We start from the raw sequence: 23,015 nt of genomic DNA on the forward strand, positions 1-23,015 counted from the left end.
ATTTTTTCAAATAGGTTTTCAATTCCTTGCTCTCTCTCTTCTCCTTCTGGTACCCCTATAATGCGAATGTTGGTACGCTTGATATTGTCCCAGAGGCCCCTTAAACTCTCCTCAGTGTTTTGGATTCTTTTTTCTTTTTGTTGTTCTGATTGGATGTTTTTTGCCACTTCTACATTGCTGATTGGATCCTCTGCTTCATCTAATCTTCTGTTAATTCCCTGGAATATATTCTTTATTTTCATTATTGTATCCTTTATTTCTGACTGGTGCTTTTTTATGGTTTCCATCTCCATTTTGATGCTTCCTATCTCTGTGTTGAAGTTCTCCCTGAGATCAGTGAGCATTCTTATAACCAGTATTTGGAACTCTGCATCTGATAGTTTGCATATCTCCATTTCGCTTAGTTCTTTTTCTGGAGCTTTCTTCTGTTATTTTATTTGGGACATGTTTCTTTGTCTCCCCATTTTTGCTGGTTCCCTGTGTTTGTTTCTATGTGTTAGGTAGGGTTGCTATATTTTCTGGTCTTAGTAGAGTGATCTTATGTAGTAGGCATGCTGTGGGGTTCAGTGGTGCAGTCTTTCTGGTGACCTGAGGCACACACTCCAGGTGTGTCCCTTGTGTGGGTTGTGTGTGCCCTCCTGTTGTTGTTGAGCTTGGGTTGATAACTGCACATCAGTGGGAGGGGCTGACCCTTGGGCTCACTAGTTGTGAGGACTGGCCTTGACTACAGTGGAGGAGTTGTCATGCAGGGGCTGATCCTACAAAGCAGGATCTGCCTCAGCAGGACTTTGGTGCCTGCCCAATCTGTCCCTTGGGTGTGTTGTACTTGGAGGCAGCTGGGTGATGCTCCAGCTCATTTTGAAGCTGGCCATTAGGGATGCCAGCCCCAGGACCACCTTGGAGGGGATTCTACTTTGGCTGCTGCCCCTGCTGTGCTTGGAAGCACCTTGAGAGGCCAAGCCGTGAACCAAGGCCAGCTGCCACTAATGCCGGCTTAAGGCTGCTCAGACAGAAGCACAGGACACACTCAAGCCAGATGCTGCTTGTCTGGGTTCTGCATACCTTTGAGGGACCCTAGGAAAGTCTGCAGCTTGAGCCAAGGCAGGCGGTCTGCATGAAAAGCCACTGAAAGCCACTTGGGTGTGCCCAAAAATTGGGCGGGGCTGGGTCTCCAATCAGATGTGGCGGAGACTGAGATATGGCAGCCACCTGTGTGCACATGCCAGGAAGGGGGAAGGCTCAACATGAAACAATGGCCTCTGCCAGCTCCCCCGTCCAGGAGAAAGCCACTTTTCCAGCCCCTGTCTCAAGCCAGACAACTCAATTCCCCACCGTTTGTCCCTGCTGCCTTTCCAACTGCTGCCCCAGTGCTGGAGCTCAGAGCCAGTGATTCTATCGGTAAGTTGGTAAGTCCGTGCGCAGGCCCTGGAAGAGGAGCGCTTGTGAGTGCAGCTGCACTCTCTCTCTCAGTTGTAGTCTACACTGGTTTTCACAACCAGAAATCATGGGGACTTCTCTCCCCAGCATTGGAACCCTGGGCTGGGGTGGGACTGAGATCTCTCTCTCCTCTAGGAGATGGGGGGACCCCCACAGCCGAAATAGCCCTCCCGATCTGTAATGGTCACACATGGGTGTGGGAGCAGTCGGTTCTGCATCTCTGCTCTTCCTCACAGTCTGGAGTTGGCTTATTTTGCCCGTCCTTAGTTGAAAGGCTTCAGTTCAGCTTGATTTTAAGCGGTTCTCAATAATAGTTGTTTTGTAGATTAGTTGTAATTTTGATGTGGTTGTGAGAGAAGGTAAATACAGCATTTATCTACTGTGCCATCTTGGTTGTCCTTTTGCTTTTTTTAAAATACAAGCTCACTATTTTTATATTTGTACCATCTTTATTTTTTAAAATACATTCTTTATGTTGATTCCTTGCCATTTTTTTACACAAGTAGTATAATTTTCCAACTGCTTGTTTGGGATATATGTATCCTTATTTTTATGAAGTGAGGGAGGAGTGGGCTACCTGCTAGGCTGCCAGCCTTGACTGCCAGTTTTCTGGGTCGGCATGCTCCCTGTTCCTCTGGGGAACTGCACTGCCAACGTTACTGCACTGCCCTTCGTACTCAAGCACCCATATTCTCTGGGAATGTCTTACCCACGTGGAGTCCAAGGCGGGTAAGGGAAGAGCAGAGTGCAGGGATTGACCCACCTGGCTCTTCTGCTGCTGGAGTTGATGGATCATCCAGAGGCTGTCCCTTCACCACCCTCTCTGAGACTGGGGCCCTCTTGTATTCTCCCACTTCCTGGCAGCAGAGCTCCTCTCTGCATGTTTTAGGCTGTGCATTCTATCTTGTCAGATCTACTAGTTTTCCACATTTCAGGCATCTCTCATGATTTCTCAGCCGCGGAGGGTTCTTGTTTTCCAGCACAGTACACAGTTGTAGGTCTGTGTGTGTTTTCAGTCTTGTGGACTTGGGGTAGAAAGGGAAGGCTGCAGTGTGTGCTCAGTTTATCATCTGGAAAAACCCCCAAATAGTGAAAACTTAATTGAAATGAATTGGTCTTAGGGTTCAGAGTGGCTTTCCTTTAAGCTGCCCTTTGGCTGATTAAAGATCTGTCTTTAACCCAGCTGGAGACACACTGGTGTTGTATTTGAGTGAGTTACTTTGTTGAGAGCATCAAAATCTTCTCAAAGAATTTGTAAAGTTAAATAATGTGTTGAGTGTGTGTGTGTGTGTGTGACTTCTGAAAGGACCCCCCTTTCCTCATGCTATACTTTCTAGGTAGTAGAAGTAGAAATCCTCAGGCAGCTACACTCAACATTCATTGAATAGCTGCAATGTGCCTAGTGCTGCACTATGCACTGGGGCAGAGGTTAGCAAGCCAGTGACCTCCAATTTTTATAAATAAAAGTTTATGGGAACCCAGCCAGACCCATTCATGTCCATATTGGTTATGGCTGTTTTTACTCTACAAAGGAAGATGTGAGTCGTAACTGAAATCATGTGGCCAACAAGTCTAATACACTTATTTTCTGGCTTCCAGGGAGCATAAATAGAAAGTAGGTCTTGATTCTCCTGAGTATGGTGTCCACTTGGTGTAGAAGAAAGAAAAATGTGGACTTTGGAGTGTAGAGGTTAGTTAGATGGAGAGGTAGAGAGCCTCCTCCCTTCATAGAGTTTGTTTTTGTTTAGGAGTCATCAAGTTATCTTCTTTGATAGAACCCGAAAATTGACCTCCTGCTTTCCTTCCCACTAATCCCATTCACTGCTTTTGATCAAGCCCCTTTTTTCCTGATTCACAGCATGTACGTGTAGAGCCTTGTCTGGTAGCTTCTTCCCTGCTTTGCCCTTTTGATACCCTTTTCTTCCAATTATAAATACGAATTGAAGCCCTGTCTCATTCCTTCTTTCTGTCAAAGATAACCACTGTTCTGACATTGGTGTTTATCATTCCCTTGCTTTTCTCTGTGCTTTCACAGTATGTGTATTCATACATGAACAATACCTAATATTGTTTTGTCTATTTTATAACTTTGTATGAGTGGTATACTGTGTGTTTTATTCTGCAGCTTGCTTTTTTGGCTCAGCAATATATTTGTGATTATCCTGCTCTATTTCTTTGAATATCATTTGTATCTGGCATTCCAGTATATGAACATACCATAGTTTAATTCAATCAGTGAACTCTTTTTTTCCTAAGCTTTTTTATTTTTTAAGTTTTATTGAGCTGTAATTTATATATCATAAAGTTCACCCATTTGAAGTATACAATTCAGTGACTTTTAGTATGTATAGAGTTGTGCAACAATTGCCATTATCTAATTTGAGAACCTTTTCATTACTCCCAAAAGAAATGCTGTACACATTTGCAGTCACTTCCTATCTCCCTCACCCTTGCCCTGCCCTGATATTGAGGCTAATCTATTTGTCTACATTTATCTTCTGAAACATATAAATGGGGTCTTTTATGGTCTTTTGTGACTAGCTTTCACTTAGCAGGATGTTTGTGAGGTTCATCCATGATGTAGCACATACATGATCAGCTTTTAAATTATTAAAAAATTTTTACTATTACAAGTGATGCTTTGTATTTATTGGGGAACTGTTATTTTTAAAATGACTTCTAGTATTAGTAGTAGTAAAAATCCGATCTCATATTCTTATCGTTTGCTGAAGCTCTGGAAGAAAAAGACAAAGGTATAATGTTCAATACAGAACTATAACAGAGGGCCTCCAGGAGTGAGTAGGGCACAGTCCTTACCCTTTGAAGAACTCACAGTGTAGTTGGGTTAGAATGACAAATTAATTATAAAACCATGGAAGTGCTTCAAGTGAATAAGCAAAATTCTGAGGAAATGCAGGATGAGCAGTTAGTTTTTTGGGAGATGTGTGAAAAGTGTTATAAAATGAGTGACATTCGATCTCAGTCATGGAAAATTATTTCAGGAAATGGGTATTGGCTGGGAGGAAGAAGGAGAAGCAGTGTGCAAAGGCATGGAGAAATGAAAGAGTGTTTTCAGGCAACTTACAAGAGAGGGGGTGGCCTGATGGGTATTGAGGCAGGATAGGAGACTTGTCAGGGTCCAGGCTCATTGGTGTGTACCTGCTACGGGAGACATTGGACAAATTAGGCAAGATTAAGCCACATTTGTATTTTAGAAAGAAAACTGACAGCCTTGAGGGTGGGCTGATGACAGGAGAGTCTAGAGGTGGGGCAGTCCATACGAAGACTGTTCTAATCTTTTAGGTGAGAGATGATACCTGATGTTGATAATGGTGATGGGAATAAGAGGAGATGACATTGGGGGGCATTTTTCAGGTTAAATTGGTAATCGGTGGTGAGGGAAAAGAATACTAAGATGATGCCCATGGTTTCTCACTTGAACAACTAAATTAATTGAGAATTTGATAAATATGCCCCACAAAATTAATTTGTTGTGTTGGAAGCTATCACTTTCTATAGATGAAATATCTGTTTTAGTTTGCTTTAAGGAGTGAAATATCTTCTTATTTTATAATCCAACTCAGAAATGAAACAGGTTCATACTAAGCCTGGGAAGCTTCAAATTTAGACTTGAACAATCAAACTACTACTATTTATCACTTCCTCATAGCCAAAAGAATGCAATGGTGTAAAGATTCCTGTTGATGCCAGTAAACCTAATCCAAATGATGTGGAGTTTGATAATCTGTATCTGGATATGAATGGAATCATCCACCCCTGTACTCATCCTGAAGACAAGTACGTAACCTGTTTTTGTCACTGATACCACAGGTTACAGAGGAGTACTGTATTGTATATTACATTGTTTGCTTGTTATTATAGACCAGCACCAAAAAATGAGGATGAAATGATGGTTGCAATTTTTGAGTACATTGACAGACTTTTCAATATTGTAAGACCAAGACGACTTCTCTACATGGCAATAGATGGTGTGGTAAGTGCTAAAATAATCAACTTAGAATCCTTCATTTTTGTTTTTGCTGTGCTCCCAGTGTCTAGAATGAAAGTCAGCTAAATAGTGAAAAATGTTGACTGTGGTAAATTTAAGAAAGAAAGCCTCATCCTTCAGTCCTTCATTCAAACATGGTTTGTGCCAGATACTGTGAGATGCTGGGGATATTGCCTTTGAAGGGTTTACCACTAAAGGGACAGAGACATAAGCAAACGAGTGAGGTTATTAATTAATTAATGGGCTTTATAACCCATGCAAGGTATTGAGGGAAGACGGAGTCAGTGCTACTCAGGAAGTTAAGAGACAGAGAGGAAGTGACTTCTGTCCTAATCATTGAAGGATAAAGAAGAATTGGAGATTGGTGGGCAGTGGAGGGGAATGGATGGGACAGATGTGGGGAAGGAGGACCTTCCAGATTTCTCAGATGTGCCAGGTAAGCACACTTCCATGCCTTTGACCACACTGACGCATGGGCAACTGCAGGTGTTTTAGATTAGAAAGGGAAGTAGAGCAATGACTTGAGAAGGCCTCACCTGCCACACTCAGGAGTTTGGATTTCATCCTATAGACAGTGAGTAGTCATCAAAATGATTTAAGAGGGGAATAACTTAGTGACCTATGATAACGATACCAAGTGGTTTCTGTTATAAATGATCAGCAAACTACATATCAGGGTTTAAGGAAAAATAAGGTAAATCATAACCGTAAATTTATTTAGCCATATGCAAATAGATTTTCTTTCTTTTAGATTTAGTAACCCTAGTGACTAATGGAATGATTTTGAAAATCCAGAAAGTTTTGGGTCCAAGAAGGTTAACTTTTCTGTGGGTTAACTTTTCTGTTTACTCAGTGAAAAATCTTAGATGCCTGATAACTTGTTAAGTTGCAGTTAAAATAAAGAATACAGGGAACAGGAATATGTCTTATTTGTAGGATGTTCCAATTCACATTCAGCTAAATTTCTTGAAGGAAATCTTTGACTTTACTCCAGTGTGCCTTTACTGCTAGATCAAGCATAAAATGTGTGCATATTTGTATGCATATGTACACACATATGCCTGTAACACATTTTTTTAAAGATATAAACGTACATCTTAGAACTTGGTATTTGAAAGAGATTAGGTGGTCTCATTTTACAGGAAAGGATGCTATTTAAAGTGAATACAAAATAACTTAGATGTAGACAGGATACTTCAGAGTCCCTTCCAACCACAAAACTCAGTTCAATAATTTCACAGCCTTACAGTCCAATTCACTTTGTTTAAGCTTATCCAGCGATTTAAATTATATTTGGTTAGAGTGATTTAAAAGTACTTTTGGTTAAAACTTTGTTCCCTTTCTAACTGCTGTGCCTTACTATAGAGACAGAGTAGTAATTATGAGCCTCATTGTGGGAAATACAAAATAGAAGCGCCATATGTATCAAGAAGTAGCTTTCTGTTGCTTTTATGGGCTATTGTAAATCCCATTTGGAGACCATCCTTCTTTTTAGACTTGGACATAGGGAAGTTCTTCCTGATCCTGGTTCTGTAGAAACTATTCATTACACGCAGGCTGGGTCTTAGTAGAATGAGCTTTCCTTGTTGGGAAACGATAAACCAGTGGCACTGGTGTTAGGTTGTGGGCTCTGCAGTGGTAAGTGTTGTGGCTTCATAGGATGTTTGTCCATTTGACGTGCTACTCACCCTCCTGAATGAGTTCAGCTTTTAGGTTCTTGGTCCAAATTTAAGTTCTCAGGATCTACTGTCTGTGACAAAAGGATTGTTAGACGTACTACTTACTTTTTCCATCTTAGTGTACTATTTTTATCAGAACAACTGATTCAAAATAATGTACAGATTTAGTGAATATTTTGAATAGTATTATTTGAATATGAAATACATGTTTTCAGGCACCGCGTGCTAAAATGAACCAACAGCGTTCAAGGAGGTTCAGAGCATCAAAAGAAGGAATGGAAGCAGCAGTAGAGAAGCAGCGAGTCAGGGAAGAAATATTGGCAAAAGGTAAAGAATATGTTTCTTGAAGTTAGACTTTTTACATGATGTATGGAGAAGGGGATGGGGTGGCAGCTTTTTTTAAAGAATAGGTGAAGTTTTCATTTAACAAGGATCCCAGAATATCCAAGGAAAATTTATGTTCACTGTTGAGGAAAAATAGTTCATGGAACCCTTTACTCGCATTAATAAGCCTGTTCATTTCCACACCCTATAGTCAAAGGGAAACTTAGGAATAAAAGGAGGGAATTCTGGTAGGGAGAGCACATTGTCAATACCTTTCAGGGCGAGTGCAGCTCTTCCGCTAACTTTTATGTATCTATAAAATAGAAATACACTAAGAGTGCTTCTTTTTTTCTATGGGGGGCTGTTACAAAGCTACATTCCTGTAAACATTTTCCTCAAATAGTCTTGATGGCTTGCTTATTGCTTCCCCTTAGAACTCAGGTCTATATGAGGAGGCCTGGGATGATGTGATTCATATTTATAGGCTTTCATCAAGTCATGCACACTTTCAATATAGGCTGATGCAGCAGGTGCTGAGGCCAGGAGGTACCCAGAGTTTCCTCATTGCGGGGAGGGGTGGGGGTTAAATGGAATGAGGTAATCTTTGCAATTCCCCAAAGTCTTGAAATTCCTGATGGGTACATGGGTAGGAGTTGACTAAGTCTCAGGAGGAAGGTCAGGGGTCCTGATGCTCAGCTCACTGGGACTGGTTCTCTCCCAAGATACCTGTGGATGAGATGGGGTGTGATTGTAACAGGATGATTTGTTGGGTGTTTTGTTACATAAGGCAATATGCTAGATCAGGAAAGCCTTATTTATTGGCTTTAGATATTGTACTTGGCAGTTGGTAAAAAAGATACCATAGTGTAATCAGCTCAGGCCAGCAATTATGATCAATTTTTATGTTATTTTAATTTGATGGATGTATGCAAGTATATAGTTATTTAGTTGCAGCTTGTAACACTCTAAAACCTGTTTGGATTTATAACAGATTGTCTTTGATTTTGAAGATGTCTTCTTTCTTGAAGATGTTACGGAATATATTTGTATCTTGAGAAAAAACTAATCAGTGCTAGAGGAAAAAAAGGATTATTATTACCATCTAGCTGACAATTTTATTTATCAAATAAAGCTGTGATAAACTCAGTATTTTAATTTTGTTTTTCTAAGGCACCTTTATCTTAAGAGCTTATGAAAATTAGAACCCCTAACCCCGTGTGTGTGCATGCGCTGCTGCTGCAGAAGGCATTGGGAAGAATGTCATAATTTTTATATTTTTATGTAATGGTATAGTATCTTTTGTGTATCGTATGTTGTTTGACAGTCATATTAAAGCTTCATTTAAGTTTTGAGGGGAGGAATCTTATTTTCCTCCCAAAAGGGAGAACGTTGTTCCTCAAGTGACAACATTTCTCTTTCTTTTGTATTTGAACTTCTTGTTATTGTTTATCTGGCTTGATATTGAATAATTTACCTTCCTTTTTATGGGGAGAACAAAGCATTGCCTCTTTTTTTCTAGGTGGCTTTCTTCCTCCAGAAGAAATAAAAGAAAGATTTGATAGCAACTGTATTACACCAGTAAGTAGTCTCAAACATTGCTACCTATTGTTAACTCTTATATGATATGTTAATTTATTTCCTTCTATCATTTTAGGGAACTGAGTTCATGGACAATCTTGCTAAATGTCTTCGCTATTACATAGCTGATCGTTTAAATAATGACCCTGGTTGGAAAAATTTGACAGTAAGTTTTGCATTTTGATACTAAGGAAGAATAGGGTGATCATAGCTGTACTTTGGTATGACTGATGCTATTTGTCCGTTCACCCGCCTCCCCCCATAAAATGTTAGTTGACTGTCAGAAGAAAGAGAAGTTTCCAGGATTATTGGAAATGGGATGCCTTGCATAGTCCAGTTTTAGACAGCTGAATTTTCTCAGTGCCAATTTTGTCCTCTTACTGGGACTTACGATTTAAAAAATATATATGTATGAGTATATATACACATATACACATACGCTATACATATATATACACCGATATATGCATATATTATATTTTTAAAATATATATGTATTATATATTTAATTTATGTTATATATAAATTTAAAAATATATACATATATATGTACATATATATACATATATATGTATATATACGTGAAAATTTCTTTTATTACCGTATTTCCCCGAAAATAAGACCTAGCCGGTCCATAGGCTATAATGCGTCTTTTGGAGCAAAAATTAATATAAGACCCGGTCTCATTTTAATATAATATAAGACTGGGTCTTACATAATATAATATAATAATAATATAATAAATATAATATAAAATATGAAAAATATAATATAATACCGGGTCTTAATATTAATTTTTTGCTCCAAAAGACGCATTAGAGCTGATTGTCCTGGTAGGTCTTATTTTCAGGGAAACACGGTAGAAATTTACAACAAGATTAAAGTTGTGGGTCTGCCTTTAAAAAAAAAATGGCTTTGTTCTCAAGTATTTAAGTAAAATTTAAATGAGCTTTTATGTAATTTTAGGTTTACAAGCTTTTTTCCCTATTAATTAGATATGGCAATTTGTATTTAATGGGTATCTTTTATCAGTTACTCCCAGGGCTTAATATGTATGGTTCAGTGCTACATCCTTTGATAGTTGTGAAAATAGTAGAAACTTGTGAACTGGTCAGGTTTTCTAATGGATAAGTTTGACCCAAATGTTTGATTTTTTTTTTTTTTTCTATTCTATGTGATAAGTTAATCAGTGAAACAGTTTGGGTATTGCTAATACACACACACTCTCACGCACATAACTCATTAAGAAAAATTGCTAATAAATAACACTATCTGAATAGAATTATCTCAATTTACTTTTAAGATATTCAGTTCTATTGATCTTTGTGCTAGAAAATTGGGATGAGCTGAAAGTGTTAAAAACTTTTTTATAGGTTATTTTGTCTGATGCTAGTGCTCCTGGTGAAGGAGAACATAAAATCATGGATTACATTAGAAGACAAAGAGGTAAAACTCACTTGTAAATATTTGATTATATGTTCTACTGGAAAAAAAAATAAGCCATTACATAGAAAATATTTGGTAAAATGTGATATTGCTGTGGTATAAATATATAAATATTTATAAATAAATATATATGTTTTCCCCCTCTTTAGCTCAGCCTAACCATGACCCAAACACTCATCATTGCTTATGTGGAGCAGATGGTAAGTTTCTTTTTTGGGATTTAATTCTCTTGGATTAAACCATAGTAAGTCGGTGGGTTGGTGTGTAGTAATGGATTACCCAGGGTTGCCTGGAAATTCTAAAATGCCTTGCTTATTTTACGTTTGAAAGGGAACTAGTATTGAGTTGTTGTTTAATCTATAATTATTAATTCACCTATCTTTAACTTATTTTACATTAAAATCTTTTGATATTGCTACACATAACCTATAAAATGGAAAATTTCCCAGGTGTTGACTCCTGAGTGGTAGTCTAAATTCTAGGCATATGAAGTTATTTGGAGGACATTTTGTTGGCTGACAACTGCTAGGAAGTGTTCGGCTTTTTGGCTTTGCCGTCTCTGTGTACAACAACTTTGTGCTGTTGTCTTGTGTTATGGTAATGTCCTGTGTCTTTGCTTATGGTAAGGATTATCTCAAAGTGCTCACTGTGCTGTATTTTGTCATTATTGATCGATAGCTGATCTCATCATGCTCGGCCTTGCTACACATGAACCCAACTTTACCATTATTAGAGAAGAATTCAAACCAAACAAACCCAAGCCATGTGGTCTTTGTAATCAGTTTGGACATGAGGTCAAGGATTGTGAAGGTTTGCCGAGAGAAAAGAAGGGAAAGGTAACAACTTTGAGATGGTAGTTGTCTTATTTTAAAATTTTTTATTTTTTTAAATTGTGATAACACGAAATATACAGTGTTAGCCATTTTTAAGTGTACAGTTCAATGGCAAGTATATTCAGGTCACCTCATTTTTTAAATGAATAAAGAACACACTGTGGTTGGATTTTTACCTACTGCTCTGTTACCCCTCACAGAGATGTATTTTCAAACCTCTTTAAAGTAAACATACATTTAAAAGAACACTCGTTCTTTCTAGTCTCCACTTTTTCTAATATATCTACATATAGATACTACAGGTAATAATGCCCATTGAATATGATTTGATTGTAGAAGTCATTTGTTTCAAATGGTGGTTCTTCTGGAAAAAAAAACAGGTAGGAAATATATGTTCACAGAGAAGGATCTAGAGGCATTTGTATCAAAATATTAATATTGATTGGGTATGGGTCAGGAGTTGGCAAACTACAGCCCTTCATATTTGGCCTATGAGCTAAGACTGATTTTTTTACATTTTTAAAGGGTTGTAAAAACAAAATGAAAGATAAAACATTATGCAGCAGAGACCATATGTGACCCCCACAGGCTAAACTATTTGCTGTCTATGCCTTTGTTAAAACAAAACAAAACAAAACAAAACAAAAAAATGCTGATCTCCTGTGTAGGTGATTGGGATTATGGGTAATTTTTATTTTTAAAATGGTTTGATGAGTTCTTTTTTTATTTAATAATTGTAATTTAAAATGAATCTTTAGAATAAGCCATATTTATTTGGTTGGAAAAAAATGTACAGGATTTAGAGTAGACTTGTTTAACCTTTACTCCCCTTCTTGCAGCATGATGAACTTGCAGATAGTTTTCCTTGTTCAGAGGGAGAGTTTATCTTCCTTCGTCTTAATGTTCTTCGTGAGGTATGTAGCAATAATCATTGGAATTGGCACTCTAAAACAGGGTGTCTTTTGATAGCTTTAATAGCAGTGTTCCATTTTGGTTGTAGTATTTGGAAAGAGAGCTCACCATGGCCAGCCTACCGTTCACATTTGATGTTGAAAGGAGCATTGATGACTGGGTCTTCATGTGCTTCTTTGTGGGAAATGACTTCCTTCCTCACCTGCCATCGTTAGAGATTAGGTATGTGTGTTCCTGTAGTTTTCCAAGTTATTGTGTTAGCCGCTTTGCCTTTATAGCCCATGCTGGTCCTAATGCATAATGTTTGTTTCTTGGTGGCAGGGAAGGTGCAATTGACCGTTTGGTTAACATATACAAAAATGTGGTACACAAAACTGGGGTAAGTTCACTCTTGAATAATTTCAAAACAGAAATATTTGCTTTTATAAGAAGATCATTTTACATGTATTTTATCACTTACAGGGTTACCTTACAGAAAGTGGTTATGTCAATCTGCAAAGAGTACAGATGATCATGTTAGCAGTTGGTGAAGTTGAGGATAGCATTTTTAAAAAGAGAAAGGATGATGAGGTAAAGTGTTTCTATTGCAGTAGCTAAATTGCTCCTATCTCTAATAGGCTATGATGATCCTGTGATTGTACTTTTAACCTCTTTGAGAGCGTTGTTATATCGTTACAGAATATAAAACACCAATATAATCATGAGTGGTCAGTGCTTTCATTATTTTATAAAGGTTATGATGCTTGCTCTGTGGAACTATGTATTGCACACTGTGCGAGTTGCATTATCATTTTTTCGCTCTTCATAATTTTAGTTAAGATATAAACCCAAATGCCTGTCTACTCAGTAGGATGTGAAATGAGGGTTCCATGTTACACGAATGCTGGGGTTGAACTAGTAGCTGCCATGTTTGTACTAAATCTTTATGCTCTGGAAGATAGGTTAAGAGCTAGGAACTCTGTAGTTTAGTAATAAAACGTAGGGGGTGTGGGTTGGATTGCATCAGCCAAGGCAGATGGTTGCAGCTCTGAGTAAGAAATGTAAACATAAAAGAAGGAAAAAAGTGCCTGGAAATTTATTACATATGATAGGCTGAGGGCTTAGGTGAGAAGTCCAAGTTTTTGGCTTGGGTAATTGGGAGTTTTCTACTGCCATTCACTGAGGGTTAGGGTGGCGACAAGGTAGAAATTGAGTTTCATTTTGGAGATACTGAGTTTGAGGGACACTTCAAGTACTCAGGACACCTGAGAGGAGAAAAATCCATGAAGCAATTTGATGGATGTGTGTAAAGGTTAGGGCAGAAGTTTTTTTTTTTTTTTTTTTTAAATTAAAGTTTATTGGGATGACAGTTGTTAGTAAAGTTACATAGGTTTCAGGTGTACAATTCTGTGGGGCAAAAGTTTTTTGACAGATTTTAGAACTATTCGCTGGGAGGTACTTCAAGTCATGAATATGAACTTGAAATCCCTGGGAACTTGTATGGAGTGAAAGCGCCTCCAACAGAAACCTTGAGAAGTGTGGACACTTGAGAAAGAGGAGCCAGTTCTACAGAGAGAGAAGGAGCCATTGGTACTGCCTGAGATGTCAGGGTGAGATGGACAGGCCCCTAGTCCTCTGCCAGGGTTCAACGGCCCTGGTGTGTTAGTGGGGGAGAGGGGCAGCAGCCTGGAGGCAGAGTGGGTTGGAGGGTGATTGTGGGGGAATGGCAAGGGAGATAAGCAATAGGTAAAACGAGCGAATAGTAGTAGTTTCTTACTGAAGGAAATCCTTTTGAAAACTGACTTTATAAAAAGTCATATGCCTATTTTGAGCAAATAGCCACAAAATAATATTGCTGTATTGCTTCATGACCTCCTGACAGATTAATACATATCATTGTATCTGACAAGATTTCATATTTTCTTCAATTTTAAATACTGTAGCTAGTGATCTCTTATTTAAGTAAAAGAGTGAGTGAACTGTAAGCATTCTTTCCAAAGACTTTGGTACTTGGTAATCTTATGTGATGACAAGAATTTTTCGTATGTAAAATTCAAATAACAGAACTTTGTCTGGGATATCAAATATCTACTAGAACAGCCATTTTTAAGTAAGTCTTCAACAATTACAGTGGCTCCACTTGACCTGCTGCCATTTATGCTTAAGAAAAAACTGTATATACTGTATACTACTTGGTATAAGAACCTCATGTTAGAACAGTCTTTTTATGTGGCTTTAGCAGACTCTTAATGCTTGGTGATATTTGGTATTAGGGTAGGATGTATGGGATTTCATAGATAGCAGAGTGCTTCAGATTTAGGCAATATGGTTTCTAGCTGGCCTAGCAGAGAAGGCGTTTTAAAACTTTGTATATTTTTTGGTGCCCTTGACGCCATACGATGTCCATCAGCATGGTTGAGCATCCAGGGTGAGGTGGGGGATTTATGAACCCTCAGAAATTCAGTATAAAAGTATATGGGGTATGTATTTTCCTGGGAAGTGTGTCCACTTTTGACAGATTTCTAAAGGAGTTGATTGCACAAAAAGATTAAAGATCAGTAAGGTCCACCCAGATGGACCTGTTCTTGTGTGACTACTATCCGTAGAATAGGTATTTAACTGACCAGCAGAACAGATAGTAGAAAAGGAATACATCGATATTTGTTATTAAAATTGAACAGTTAGGTTAGAAATGTGATGCTTTTTATTTTATGAGGTTTGATGTTTGCCTCTTATCTTGTAAATGTTCATTTATTCAAGAGTATTTATTAAGTGTTATCATGTGCCAGATAGTATTTTGAGTGTTACTGATAACAGCAACAACAACAAAAATACACAGACAAAATATCCTGATCTCAAAGAGCTGACATTCCTCTGGGGAGATGAATGACAAACACAAAAACTAAGTAAGCTCTGTAGTGTGTTAGTGATAAGTGCCATGAAGAAAATTAAAGCAGGTGAGGAAATATCTGGGCAGATGGAGATGGGGAGTTTGCAATTCTAGAAAAGGTGACTAAAGAGGGCTGCACTAACAGATGACTTTAAATGGAGACCTGAAGGATGTGAGGAAATAAACCATGCGGATTATTTGCAGGGAGAGCATTTCAGACAGAGAGAGCTATTCCTAGCCAGTGGAAAGGCTCTGGAGCAGGGGCATACCCAGGATGTTCACAGAACAGTGAGCCAGTGTGGCAGGAGCAGAGGAAGATGGAGGGCCAGATCTGATAGGACCCTGTAAGTCACTGTGAGGACTTTAACTTTCATTCGGGAGGGTTTTGAGTATAAAAGTGACAAAATCTGACACATACTGTCAAAGGATCACTGACTCTGCCATGTTGAGACTAACTATCTGGAGGCAGAGATGGAAGTAGTGAGCGCAATCCAAGGGAGCCAATATGGTCATAGTGGAGATAACAAGAGGTAGTTGGATTCTGAATGATTTGAAGATAGAACCAATGGGGTTGACTGATAGATTAAATGCAAGGCGTGGGAGAAAGAAAGTGATCAAGAATGTCTCGAAGGCTTTTTATCTCAGCAGTTGAAAAAATGGTGTGAGCAACTGTGATGAGGAAGCCTGGGAGGTGCGAAGCTGGTGTGGGGATTCCATTTTGAAGATATTAAGTTTGAGATACCCAAGTGGCGATATTGAGTGGAGGGAGATCCCGGTTGAACGGTTATAAACATAGATGGTATTTAAAGCATGAGACTAGATTACTGCCATGAGAGAAGAGAAATGAAGACGTAGGTCTAAGTAGTGGGCTTAGAAGAACAACATCAAGAGGTTGGGGAGTTGAGAAGTGAGGGCAGACAGCAAGAGTGAAAGGAGAACCAGGTGAGTATAGTGTCCTAGAAGCCAAGTGAAGAGGATGATTCAAGAAGGAAAGAGTCATAGATAAGGACCGAAAACTGAATAATGGATTTCAGTCTATAAGTCATTGGTGACCTAGATAAGAGAAGTTACCTCCATTAAAGATGGAGGTAAAAGCTTGATTAAAGAAATTGGTGGTTTTTGTATCTTAGGTGGTTTTAAGGTAGTTAGTCACCATGTATCCCACATTCAGTCCCTCTCCCACAGAAAGCACAAATTTCAATTTGTCAAGATGTTATAGTGTAGTTGGCAGTACTGGGAAGGGGTAGAAGTGCAGCTAGTAGGCTGATTGATGGTCAGTACAGTACCAGGTGGCCCCTGTTTTAGGCCATAGCAGCAGCCACAGATGCCTTAACTGTCATTTCAGTGCCTTGATAGTCACAGAAACTTGAGCATGGGAGGAGTGTCTTCAGGGTAAAGGAGGCCTTTGAAGAACAGCCCAAATAGGTAGTGGGGAGCAAGATCACCCCCAAATCTTGTGCAGTTTAAACCATGGCTACATTTTGAAAATGAGTGGAGGGGAAGAATCAATGCATACTGGATGGACCCTTTCCTGTGAATTAAAATGGCCCAGAATAAGCAGCTCAGACATCTGCATTTCCTTCCTTTCGTAAGATTGACTTTTTGGAACCTGGAGGTGAGGGTGGTATTTACATAGAGCCCACTTCTCTCTTTACCCACTGTGTCATACATGTTACAGAGTTAGGAACTGTCACACCCTTTTTAGGTAACAAGAGGCTCGTTATTAAATTGTCCTGTTGATTTTTAAAAATGGAAATCTTGATTATTAACTGTGTTCAGCTACAACTGAAGAATTGTTTGTTTTCTTACTTGTTTGTATCTTTTCCATAATGGCAGCTTATTTGCTCCAGGATGAAACCAATGGTCTTTGTCATGACTCTTTCATTCTTTCCTGAAATGATGTAAAAAGCTATCTGAAAAAAATTAGGAGGAACAATTAAATTTTATCTAAACTGAATATAGAATGTTCTAGCCATCTAAAGTTCTGGTAGCAGCTTTAAACGTATAGTCCATTGCCTAGTTTAATTATGTACCTAGGTTTCTGGGGTCTTCCTTTAAAACTTTAATTGTCTTCCGAATCATTCCTGGTAATGTTTAACTCTTACATTTTTGTGTAATTATTTGACAGAATATGTGGATTTTATACTTTTAGGACAGTTTTAGAAGACGACAGAAAGAAAAAAGAAAGAGAATGAAGGTGAGTTTTAATTAATTTCATAAGATTGGCAATAGCAAAAGTTTACAGGTTTGGAGGAAGATGTTCATTATAATAGGTTTTTAGTCCTTATTTAGTAGGAGTTGTTTAGGGACATAATGTTTACCAGCTGCCTCCTTACCAGGAGAAAGAATGCTGGGTGGGTTTTCAACAAGTCCTTTCTCAGGTCTGGAGTCTGAAGGGATATACTTGATGGATAGGAGGGGGCAGGGGGCACTTAGCTATTTGAATTTTTTACACTAATCAGGTATTGTTTTTGTAATCAAAAGAGTTAACCCTTTGTATTTTCTTGAAAATGACTACATTCTGTCTATATCTTTGTCAGGTTAGTCTTCCCCAGAACATGACACTTGAAACTTGTTTCTCTGCTTAGAAATCACCAGAGACTCCTTAGTTCTCTCAGAACCCATTTCTGTCTTAGTCAGGCATGCAGAGCGCTCTATGATCTGGTTGAATTCTAGCTGCCCAGCTTTTCCACTGGTGTCTTCTAAATATTCGATGTCCCCCCAGACTCAGAGCATTGCTTTCATTTGGTACCTCCAAATGGATTTTTGACTTCACTACTCCCTTACATCTTACCTTTCCCGCAAGGCCTCCCTGTTGCTTCTGCTTATAGTCCAGGTTGAGCAGTCCTCTCTTTTAACTCTGGTGCTTCTTGCTGTGATACTTGTTTTCATACTTAATTGCATGCTTTATGGTCACTTAACTTTTTTAGTTCTTGTTTTTCTTGTCTTCCTTACTAGATTTTAAACTCATGGAGTTTAGGGACTGCCTTTTATTATTATATTTTATTGGAATTGAGCAATTCAGGAACCTAAAAGGGAGAAAGTAGAGTTGTTTATTATTGCAGGTAGGTTCAAAAACACTTAGATTGGGAGGGGCATATTTGTTTCTACCTTATATATAATTATTTTCTTTCAGTCATTATCTGTTTTAAAAAGTATTTGTTTTACCAGTCAGCCATGATTGTCCTATTATAGCTATAATCATAGCTCTGATTAATTAGAAAGAGTTAAATTCTAGCAAGGTGAAAGGTAAATAAAAGTCATATTCCTAAGTATAAATCAAGATCTTAAGTTACTTTTTTACCGTAATAGTTATATTTATTTGCTTAAAACTGTCTTGCATGTGTTCTGAAATTGTAAGTAAACAAAATAGCCTAATGAGACTTGAACAGAATTTCTTTGTATATCATAACAGTGAATTATATGCAAGTTATTAAATATTACAGCCCATTGTTTACAGGGCAAGTTACCATCAAATCAAAGTGTCGAAAACCCTGTAATGTTAACGGCTATCTGTTTCATCTTTTAAGTACTTATATAGTGGGGACTCTATTTCACTGCCCTCTCTTCTTCCTATCGTCTGTGTTGTGATTTAATTTTAATTTCTACATTCATTTCTATTTATGTTAGAGAGATCAACCAGCTTTCACTCCTGGTGGAATATTAACCCCTCATGCCTTGGGTTCAAGAAATTCACCAGGTTCTCAAGTAGCCAGTAATCCGAGACAAGCAGCCTATGAAATGAGGATGCAGAATAACTCTGTAAGTGACTTACTTTTATGTAGTGTTGAAGAGTGGTGACGACCAGACGCCCCTTGCAGTTGTGTGTGAATTTTATCTCTTAACCTGAAGTTGTTTTGTTTTACAGTTTTTTAAATTTCTTTTGCCTTGAGATATTTTTAATTCTATTAAATACATTTTGATAAATATGAAAATATCTAAATGATGTAAAAGAAATGAAAATGAGTGTAAATATAGATAGCTAAGTGGCTACAGTGATTCTGTAATGCAAATGGGCCACAGTGTTTCCCTCTTCCCCCAAAGATACTGGATGGTGGTGGTGGTAGAAACATGATAGGGACATCCAAATGTCTCATAGCTGGGGCAAGAGAGGAGGGTGGGTTTTGCTGCCTATTTCGCCTTTCCTTCCAGAGATCAGTCATGGTCATTTTGCAGAGTAGTATTCCTCAGTCTATCATATATAGGTACTTTTTACTGCCTACATTCTCACCCTCCAACTCAGCTTCCTGTAAGAATGGCAACAGACCATGAGCTCAGAGCATGTGGCAGAGCATGGAAACAGTTTGTCAGCTAAAATTCACAGACAGCAGATAAGCAAAGTTATTGCTTATTTAGGGCCAGTAGGCATGAGAGAGAATGTGTTGTAGAGGGAGGCAAGATATCATGTAAGGCTTGGTATCTTATGCAAACTATTACTATGATATATCCAAAGTAATTGCGTAAGTTTGGATATTTAAATTTCATTCTAATAGTTAATCCTATTGATGTCAAATCCCTATTATAAGGTAATCGTATATGCAGAATTGTTCCCATATCATGAGATTGATTGGATTTATATTCCCATAAATCCACACCTAGAAGTTTTAGGACCTTAGATTTGGAATTTGAAAACTGAGATTTTGCGCCTCTTGGGAGAAGCAGCCTGGGTTTCTGTTGTGTTTTTTGTTATGTTTGATTTTTTTCTCGCCTTATTCCTTACACCATTAATGGAATGGGATGTGGAGGGTCAGTGAAGGGGATTATAGTGAGACACTTAAGTAGAATAGAAAAAACTCATATCCATCATTGAAGATTATAATGACTGTAGTCCCCTCAGAGTGGAGCTGAGAGTGACTGGTATTTTCAAACACAGCATTGATAATAGAATACTTTTTTTTTTTTTAAGGAGTGTTCAGCTCATAGTGGCTCATATGGGGATCGAACTGGCAACCTTGGTGTTATTAGCACCGTGCTGTAACCAACTGAGCTAACCGGCCACCACGATAATAGAATACTTTTGATCTTAGGGAGGCAGATAGGTTTCAACTTTGCCAGCTGTGATGCTTTGAGAAGGATTCCAATGTTGTATTCAGGCTCCACAGGACTAGACCCACTGTTGATTAACAAGGTCTGCCTTATTAGTAGGAGTCGTGAGATTGATGATTAGTTGCTTACTTTGTCCTGTCTTAATTCCTCTTGACATAATTATTTCTGTTGGAGGCTTTGCATAGAGGGATTTTCTTCTAGAATATTCCCAATTTAAGGAAATCACGAAGCCAAATTACCAGTTAATTGAAAGGGAGCCTTTAAGGTTATGTTTTATTTTTTCTAAATGTTTGGATTATGTTATTCTCTAGTGGTTGACAAGTGTCTACTGATGGTCAGCATTGTTAATGTTTTGTTAGCTTTTGTTTCCTCATACATATGTGTTTTTAACTGTTACATTCTGAAATACGGTTTCATTATATCTGCAGCCATTCTCAATTTAGTAAAATTTGATCGCAAAAAACAGCTTTTTATGAAGAAATTTGAATTGGTATGAATCTTTTATGTTCAGGAAAGAATACTTTTGTTGGTAGAGATAGAGCAGAAAGGATAAGTGGAGATTTAGTATTAAAGAGCATACACCTTTTTTTTCCTTCGGTGGTATATTATTTTTGTTATCTAAAGATAGAGTGTATATCTTTTTTGTCATTTTGGGAAAGTTTGCTTTTTACAACTTCTCTGTACTTAGGTATATCATTCTCATAATTTGATCCAAATGGATTAAGGATGGGTTTAAAAAATAAAATAATAGTGATGACCTACTGAATGATTAGTCACCATGTACCAGGCAGGTAGTATGCTATTGATCTTTCACACATATTTTTTTATTTAATCCTGGCCATAACCTGTAAGGACGTAGAACATTATCATCCTATTTGAAGTCCAGGCTGACAGAGGTTAAATAAATTGCCCAGGGCCATATAGCCAGTAAGATTGGACTTGGTATTTTAAACTCAGATCTGTCTAACTTAAAACACCCACCTCATTTTCCAAGTACAACAGTGCCTTCCTGGGTTTATTTTTATTGTTTTGTTTTTTGACAGTATTGGCCATGTAGTGTCATGAATAAAATTTATATTATACATTTTACAAAAGAAAGGGTCATAAGCTCAATGAAATATAATTTTGCTGTGTTGTAACTTTTCTTGGACTATGGTGTGAACTCCTTCATGCTAAGGTTTTAGTTGTAGTATCATTAAGAGCCCCCTCAGCTCTCAATTTAAAAATAATTCAATTTACTCAAAATATCTCATATAATATGAATGACAAGAAGAAAACCTTTACCATGGAAACCTTTTCTGCCACTTGTGTATTTGGTCATTTAACATAAAACTAAAGTTGTAGAAGTTTGTAATTTTTTACTTATATGTTAAAATACTTCAGAGTGCTACTGTGTTCATTGAATTAGGTACAAAGGGAAGATAATACTGATAACTACTTTAGGATAATACTTCAAAATGGTATCCAAGTCTGAAATAATAAAATCTGCATTTTTCTAAGATGACTAATAGATTTTTATTTGTACATTAAATTTTAAAACAGTATATATAAAATAATTTAACAGTTATCTGGCAGAGTCTCATTAAACTGTTGTTTTCCAGAGTGGTTGTACTAGGCTGAACACTTACCATTTAACTTCATTCTCACCAGTATTGACTTTTTAATGTATTATTTATATATTATTTGTATACATATATCTTTTCCATTTACAAGTTTGTTATTTGTCTGGTAGAAAGTGATCGTGAATTTATAACAGGGAACCACCAAAGGAAAAAATAATTCAAATCCTATATTTTAAGTCTACGAAATTAAATATTTCTTTTTTCTTCTGAAGCAGTTTTTACCCTAAGTATTCAAATTATTTTTTGAGTTTAAGCATAGGAAGCTTGGTACTCTTTTGGGAGGAGGTGGAGTAGGCCAAGATCAGTCTTTGTGCTTTCTAAATATATTTACCATATCTATTTGATAGCTTTAAAAAAAGTATTAACTGTGAAGTTGGGTGTAACTTCTTATGTGAAATGAATCATTAAATCCTTCCTCTTAATGTTGTAATTGTCTGCAGAGTCCTTCGGTATCTCCTAATACGAGTTTCACTTCTGATGGCTCCCCATCTCCATTAGGAGGAATTAAGAGAAAAGCAGAAGACAGTGACAGTGATCCTGAGCCAGAGGATAACGTCAGGTGAAGCCATTTTTTGGTAGCATTTTGTTAGCAAATTGCTGAAATAGATGCGACCTAATTAATGCTATTTAGCTTAGAACAGCAGTGCCTTCAGATACTTGCCTGTGATCTTTTTATCCACTAGTAATTAATGTGGAGGGTTAGACTAGTCAATGAATTCCAGTGAGATGTGTAAGCGATAGCTGTTAAACCTAAGTATCTAGATTAGTATGCATGCAGGTTTTTGTCCTCCAAACCACTTTTCCCTCTGAGACCAGGCGCTACATGGGCTAGACATGAGGTGTTTAGCTCTGGCTATGTGATCTGAATGTTTCTGTTTTGATATTAAATTTTTAAGCAGCTTAAACTAGAAAGTTCAGTTACACTTGGATACTTAATATAGTTTGCTTTCATCTTCTCAATTGGAAAGGTTATTCCTCAAAATGAAATACGCAAAAGTCATTTGGTTAAGAGATAAATATGTATATTTTTAAAAACCACAAACTTGAATATGCACAATTATATTTCATAACAGAGAAGTTTCCTTTGACTGTATATTTCCTATTTATAATAGGAAACTTTGACTCTTTAATTTATCCAGAAGTTTGAAGTCATTAAATCAACAGCCTCTTGTAATTCAGCTTTGAAGCCTGGGCTCCAAGTACAGAAGACCAACAATCTAAATAATCATAACTCATTAAGAATTTGGAAAAATGATATAT

General features: G+C 37.5%; 1 protein-coding gene across 1 annotated transcript in view; it reads left to right on the forward strand.

The window, feature by feature from the left end:
- Window positions 1–23,015, forward strand: part of XRN2 (5'-3' exoribonuclease 2) — an 85,220-nt gene that overhangs the window by 12,874 nt on the left and 49,331 nt on the right. Inside the window, exons 2-16 of the mRNA XM_033095033.1 lie at window positions 5,108–5,235; window positions 5,320–5,431; window positions 7,341–7,452; window positions 8,969–9,027; window positions 9,104–9,193; window positions 10,401–10,473; window positions 10,623–10,673; window positions 11,152–11,309; window positions 12,146–12,220; window positions 12,307–12,440; window positions 12,540–12,597; window positions 12,681–12,788; window positions 17,240–17,284; window positions 18,718–18,849; window positions 22,196–22,314. Coding sequence (XP_032950924.1) covers window positions 5,108–5,235; window positions 5,320–5,431; window positions 7,341–7,452; window positions 8,969–9,027; window positions 9,104–9,193; window positions 10,401–10,473; window positions 10,623–10,673; window positions 11,152–11,309; window positions 12,146–12,220; window positions 12,307–12,440; window positions 12,540–12,597; window positions 12,681–12,788; window positions 17,240–17,284; window positions 18,718–18,849; window positions 22,196–22,314 — 1,454 coding nt within the window. The remainder of the gene's footprint in view (window positions 1–5,107; window positions 5,236–5,319; window positions 5,432–7,340; window positions 7,453–8,968; window positions 9,028–9,103; window positions 9,194–10,400; window positions 10,474–10,622; window positions 10,674–11,151; window positions 11,310–12,145; window positions 12,221–12,306; window positions 12,441–12,539; window positions 12,598–12,680; window positions 12,789–17,239; window positions 17,285–18,717; window positions 18,850–22,195; window positions 22,315–23,015) is intronic.

This window comes from Rhinolophus ferrumequinum, chromosome 23 (assembly GCF_004115265.2).
Source record: "Rhinolophus ferrumequinum isolate MPI-CBG mRhiFer1 chromosome 23, mRhiFer1_v1.p, whole genome shotgun sequence".
NCBI lineage: Eukaryota > Metazoa > Chordata > Mammalia > Chiroptera > Rhinolophidae > Rhinolophus > Rhinolophus ferrumequinum.